Raw genomic sequence first — 7,059 nt, forward strand, 5'->3', positions numbered from 1 at the left:
TTCCAACACTGTTATGTTGGAGGTGCAACTCGTAGTTGCTAGTTTCCCCGAATCAATAGCATTCAAACAGTGCAACAACATGTTGATCACGGTTTTATACTTAAATAATAATAATTATTATGCAACAAAATAGTGACTGTGACAATTTTAGTGTTTAGCTTCTTGTTGAATTGAAACGGTGGATGATATATGATTCAATTTAGTTTTACCATTATTATTTTTTGTTTTTGAAATCTGCAATTTTATAGATTGACTTTAAAATTGAAATTTTCAAGCCTGTAACCACCAAAATTTGCTTTAAAATCACAGCTTGAAAGGTTATTTAAAATCACAGATTGAGGGCTATTTAGATTTTACTCCATTAAAGGTGTATGTGTTGTTGCAGTAAAGAAAGAGAAGGAAGATGGAAGTTGGGAGGAGAGAGGAAAGAGAGGAGTAATTTAGAATAAAAGAAAACAATTGGGTGTGGGAGGTGTATTGTAAGCATTTTGATCTAAAGTTGGTTTACACTTATCCAATGGTTCAGATTTATTTTCCCAACAAAAAAAAAAACAGTCATGTCTCCTACCGTAGGTGACCTATTCAGGTCTCCTACCGGAAACAGAGCCAAAGTACAAAGGTAAGTGAGAGTGAAACTGTGGTAAAACTGAGTGAACGGAAAGGGCAAAGTATTTTTTATTTTTTTTTAATGGAAAAAATATTTTATTTAAGTTTTTTTCTCTATTTTTTTAGAGGACTGTTTAACCAAGGGTGACATAGAATTAGTGACAGCGGTGGCATTGATCAATCACAATGTCACAATCATGGTAAAAGAGAGAAAAGTCACTTGTAACATTGTTGTTGGCTAATGTCACCAATGTCAATAATTCTATGTCGCCCAAGTATTATCCGTGTAATTCTATGTCACTCTAAAGCATATGAACCATCCGATGAAAATTGTATGACTGAGCTCATTTTATTAAAAAGACACAGTTTTCAATCTTAACCGCTCTCAAATGAACGTTTGAAATTGAAAACTACATGTAACTGTGTGCATTTATTACAACACATGTCCTAGTTCAAATAGACTAGGTCAAGTTAGAACATCCACAATGGTAGTAAACTAAATGACTTCAATAGTATTAGACTATAAAAGTCTTTAAATAGATTCATTAGTATGTACTTTAATATGTGCAGTTAGGATGCAACCCTGGATTAGGAACCGTGTTAGAAGGGAAGTTTCTCATTAGTCAATTGCACTACCTTGAGGCCCTTGCCAAAGAGGTCGAGGTCATGTTAGAGGTCAACATGAAGCTAATGTCGGTGGACATGGAGTCCCGTGTTTTTTATAGATCATTTACAAATATTTATATTTTTTATATGTATTTATAAATAATAAATATGTATCATGTGCATGATTTTTTATATATAAAATTGTAATTACTATTTTATAACCAGTCTCTGACAAGAATGTTTCTGCTATTAAAGCAGTTGTGGGCGCTGGTGATGCTGGCACAAGTGGAAACAAAGAAACAGAAGAAATACGACATAAGAACCAGTTTGAGATTTTAGGTAATGAAGTGGAAAATGAATTGAGAAGGAATGATATGGAACTTGAAAAAGAAATTAATGAGGAATTTCACTCTGGAGAAGATTCTGATTCACAGGAGACTGAATACGTGGAAGACACATTTGTTGATGGAGATGACTTTGAAGGTAGGCCAGAGGGTGAAGAAGTTACCTCCAGCTCTCAACAGACATCCATCAGGCAGCAGGGCATAGATGAAGAAGCAAGAAGAGTGGAAATAGAGAATAGAAACAGAGAGTTTCTCCATCAGTCCTGGGCTAACATGGCTGAAGATGTTGATGCAGAAACTAGATTACGTAGAGACTTAGAAGAATCACCCATTCAGGAGGATGTTGCTGATGACTTTCAGGTGGTTAAATCCAAAGGAAAGATGACAAAGAAGAAACCAGCTACTGTAAGTACCTATGGCACCAGGAAAAAGGCTGGTATTCCTAAACCCTTTAAATGAAGACTTTATATTGGAATATAAGGGGTATAGCTAACTTCCCATCAAGGTTAGCTTTAAAAAGACTAATTTTACTTCACAAACCTGACTTAATTTTTATTTCTGAACCTTGGATGAATTATGATGCTTTCCCTTCTACTTGGTTACATAGATTAGGGTTTAAGATTTTTTCCTTCAATGAAAGACAAAATCTTCTACCTAATTTATGGTGCATTTGTGCTTCTGACATAAACCTTACCTTGATAGATATAGATGACCAACAAGTTTCTTTTAGTATCACTGTTGATAATGACCTAGTGTATATGTCTGCTATATATGCCTCTACTGACCACTTGAGAAGAAGAAACCTGTGGGATAAGCTTTCTCTTCTGCAAACTCAATTTACTGCCCCTTGGGCTTTCTTTGGAGACTTTAATGTGATTTTAGGTGCCCATGAATATAGTGGTAATTTTATCCCTGCTAGAATTCCTATTGCTGATTTCCAACATTGGACAGATATGCATGATCTTGTTCATCTTCCCACTGGGGGTGTAACTTTCACTTGGGACAACAGAAGATCTGGTAGAAGGCATACTAAAAAAAGACTTGATAGAACCATTTGTAACCAACAAATGCTTGACCTTTGTACTAACATTTCTTGCTCAACCCTCACCAAAACCGGTTCTGACCATTATCCTATCCTGTTTGATTTCTCTTTATCCACCCAGACTTTTGCCTCCAACTTCAAATTCCTCAAAATGTGGACTCTTCATAAAGACTGTAAGCAGTTAGTCTCTGATACCTGGAACACTAGAGTTATTGGATGCCCCCTTCATATTCTCTGCACTAAGCTAAAAATTTTGAAGGACAAACTCAAACTGTGGAACAAAGATGTGTTTGGTAATATACATGCCTATGTTTCAGATGCTGAAGCTAAACTTGCAGAAATCCAGCACCAAATTCATCTCAATGGCCATAATGACTCCCTGTTGATAGAAGAGAAGAATGCTCAATGTACTCTTGAAGATGCCCTCAACAAACAAGATTTATTTTGGAAAGAAAAAGCTAGAATAAATTGGCATTTGGAGGGTGACAGAAATACCAAGTTTTTTCATAGAGTGACAAAAATCAAAAACAAAACAAAGCTCATTTCTTCACTAAGAAATGGAGATGAAATAATGTCTGATCCTCAAAGAATATCCTCACATGTTGTTAATTATTATGAACATCTTTTTTCTACTAACTTTGTTTTGCAGGATTCTTTGCTAGTAGAAGATGTCATCCCAACTATTGTTGATTCCTCAACCAACAGACTGCTTACTATGATTCCCTCCCCAAGAGAAATCAAAGATGCTGTTTTTGATCTCAATAACAATAGTGCTCCTGGTCCAGATGGGTTTGGGGCAGCTTTCTATCAAACTTACTGGGATATTGTCAAGTTAGATGTCATTGCCGCAGTTACTCAATTTTTTCAGACTGGTTGGCTTCCTAATAACTTTAATGCCAATTCCTTGATTCTTATTCCCAAGAACCCCAATGCTGACACCATTGATCAATTTAGACCCATTGCTCTTGCCAATTTCAAATTTAAAATTATTACAAAGGTTCTTGCAGACAGATTGGCTAAAATTTTACCAGGTATCATTTCTGAAGAGCAAAGAGGTTTCATTAGAGGCAGGAACATTAAAGATTGCATTGCTCTAGCCTCTGAAGCAGTTAATGTGCTGGATAAAAAGTGCTTTGGTGGGAACCTTGCAATGAAGATAGACATCTCAAAGGCTTTTGACACCCTTAACTGGGATTTTCTTATTGCGGTTTTGAAGAAGTTTGGTTTTAATCAAATTTTCTGTGATTGGATCCTCACCATCCTCAAATCAGCCAACATTTCAATTTGTATCAATGGCAAGCAGGAGGGATACTTTAAGTGTCAAAGAGGAGTCAGGCAAGGTGATCCACTGTCTCCTCTTTTGTTTTGCATTGCAGAAGAGGTTTTAAGCAGAGGAATCACTAAATTGGTGGAGGATGGGAAAGTTGATCTTATCAGTGCTTCTAGGAATTCTAAAATCCCATCACATTGTCTTTATGCAGATGATATAATGGTGTACTGTAAAGGTAAAATGTCTAGTCTGGAGGCTTTGAAGGACCTTTTTACTTCCTATGCTAGTTGTTCTGGCCAAGTGATTAGTTCAAGCAAATCTTACATTTTTCCAGGTGGTATCAATCATGATAGATTGATAAATATTGTTCATTTCTTAGGCTTCTCTATTGGTTCCCTTCCTTTTACCTATCTTGGTGTCCCCATCTTCAAAGGTAAACCAAAAGCCATTTATTTTCAGTCAGTTGCAGATAGAGTGAAAATCAAGCTTGCAACATGGAAGGCTTCCCTTCTATCAATGGCTGGGAGAGTTCAAATGGTAAAATCTGTCATTCAATCCATGTTTATTCATTCAATGTCTGTGTATTCTTGGCCTACTAGACTCCTTAGGGATTTAGAGAAATGGATCAAAAAATTTATCTGGAGTGGTGATCTAAACAAGAGGAAACTGGTGACTGTTGCTTGGAAGAAAGTTTGTGCTCCATATGGAGAGGGAGGTCTAAATTTGAGGTCATTGATTTCCCTCAATGAAGCATCAAACCTGAAGCTGTGTTGGGATTTTCTTCATTCTGAGGAACAGTGGGCATCCATCTTGAGAGGGAGAGTTCTCAGAGGCAATTCCTGCATCAACCATCATATTTTCTCATCCATTTGGAGTGGAATCAAGTCTGAAGTTTCAACTGTGAGGGAGAATTCAACCTGGTTAATTGGTAATGGTGTTAATATCAACTTTTGGACTGATGTTTGGAGGAATGAACCACTGATCCACACTTTAAATGTCTCACCTTCAATGATTGAGTCTTTCCCTTCAAATTTATGTTCCTTTATCTCCAACTTTCAATGGTGTTTTCCCAATGATGTTACAAATGCGTTCCCTCAAATTAGAAGTATTGCTGAGCAAATTACTCTTCCCAGTCAAGAGAAAGCAGATTGTTTGGTTTGGAAGCACAATTCAACTGGTACCCTCTCCCTTAATGAAGCTTATGAATTCAAAAGACATCATTTCCCAAAGATAGACTGGACAAAGCACTTATGGTCTATAGATATTCCTCCCTCCAAGTCTATCACAGTCTGGAGAGTTATGCTTGATAAATTACCAACTGATGATCAGCTTGCTATTAGAGGCTGTCAGATACCTTCCATGTGTTCTCTCTGTTCTAAATGTGAAGAAACCTCCTTCCATCTTTTTTTCCAATGTCCTTATGCAGTGCGTGTTTGGAGATGGCTAGCTTCTATGCTTAACTGTACTATGCAATTTCAATCTAAAGAGGATGTCTGGTCTCTTTGTAATAAAGGTTGGAATGCACAATGCCAACTGGTGGTGACTTCTGCTGTAGTGAATGTCTTCTGCTCAATTTGGTATGCCAGGAATCAATTTAGATTCAATAACAAAAAGATTGATTGGAGATCATCTGTCTCAAATATTTTATCTTCTGCCTCCCTATCAGGAAACTTAACTGGTAAGAAAGCTTCTTCTGATATGAGGAACTTTATTGTTTTAAAGAAATTTGGTGTCAGTTTACATCCCCCAAATGCCCCTAAAATTATTGAGGTTGTGTGGAACCCTCCAATCTTCAATTGGATAAAATGCAACACAGATGGTTCCTCTACAAATAATCAATCAGCTTGTGGAGGGATTTTCCGAGACAGCCAAGCAAAATTCATTCTTTGTTTTGCAGAAAATTCTGGATTTGGCAATGCTTATCATGCTGAACTATCTGGTGCTATGAGAGCACTTGAAATTGCAGCCCAGCACCAGTGGCATTCTTTATGGTTGGAATGTGATTCTATTTTGGTGGTTAAAGCTTTCACTAACAAGCTTCTTATCCCTTGGAATCTTAGAAACAGATGGGAAAAATGCTTGCAATTTGTTTCGAGCATCAATTTTTTGGTATCTCATGTATATAGAGAGGGCAACTGCTGTGCTGATTCTTTAGCCAACATTGGTCTTAGTCTTAGTGGTCTCACTGTTTGGTTAGAGATTCCTGCTAGTATTAGAGGGAATGTGGTTAAAGATAGGCTAGGAATGCCTAATTTTAGGTTTGTTAATCCGTGAGGAGGTTTTGGTTTGGTCCCCCTCCTTTTTTGTTGTTCCATCTTTTTCTTTGTTAATATATATCTGGGTGCCTTAGCTGCTTGCTAGGCTCTCTTTTTTGGTTTAAAAAAAAAATATTATTATTTAAAAGATGCATAAAAAAATCAATTTAACTAATTGTAAACATAGTTTGTTACTAAATATTATAAAGTGATAGACTACCTAACAAAAAAAAGTGATAGACTAAAAATATGTGAAAATTTTAGAAAATAAGAAATTTGACATTAGTTTGTCCCATGCTCTTTTTTTTTTTTTTTTGTCAAGAAGCCTATTGGCTAAAATTCATCTTTTCAAGGTGAATAAGTGAGGTGTCCGAGGTTCGAACCTCGGACCCTGCATATAACAATGCATGTCCCTGCCAACTGAGTTATGCTCACGGGGACTTCTCTTTAATATGTCATTGACAAATTTTTGTATTTTTATATAAATTATATATAATAAATAAATATGTATTTCATGCATCGTTTTGAAATTAATTATAATTATATATTATAATTGCTCTTATAATTATTTAAAAAATATAAAAAAAAAAACTCAATTTAACTAATTTAGTAACATTGGAATAGTTGTTATTCGTTTACAAACTGGTAGACTAAAATATATCAAAATATTAGAAAATGATAAAGATTACGTTAATGTGTCTGGTGTTTTTTTTATGTATCATTACAAAAATATTTGTCTATTTATTTATTTATATAAATTTATAAATAATAAATATGTATCTCGTGGATGATTTTTATATCAAATTATAATTATATATTGTAATTTTGAAGATTCATAAATAAAAAAAAAAACTTAATTTTAGTTAGAAGATACATAAAAAAAACTTAATTTTTACATGGTAATGAAAAAAAAACTTGAATTAACTAATTAATTAT

At 35.1% G+C, this 7,059-nt stretch overlaps 1 protein-coding gene across 1 annotated transcript; it reads left to right on the forward strand.

Annotated features, from left to right (window-relative positions):
• The first annotated feature begins 557 nt into the window (after positions 1 to 557).
• Positions 558 to 6,142, forward strand: LOC146938041 (uncharacterized). The gene is made up of 6 exons (XM_085749571.1): positions 558 to 619; positions 1,058 to 1,076; positions 1,177 to 1,318; positions 1,438 to 1,992; positions 2,259 to 3,199; positions 3,248 to 6,142. The coding sequence occupies exons 1-6, from the start codon at positions 558 to 560 to the stop codon at positions 6,140 to 6,142; spliced, it is 4,614 nt and encodes a 1,537-aa protein (XP_085605697.1).
• The last annotated feature ends 917 nt before the right edge of the window (positions 6,143 to 7,059 follow it).

The sequence above is a fragment of the Medicago sativa genome, chromosome 3 (genome assembly GCF_051527215.1).
Source record: "Medicago sativa cultivar Bolivia chromosome 3, Bolivia_mono, whole genome shotgun sequence".
Lineage (NCBI taxonomy): Eukaryota > Viridiplantae > Streptophyta > Magnoliopsida > Fabales > Fabaceae > Medicago > Medicago sativa.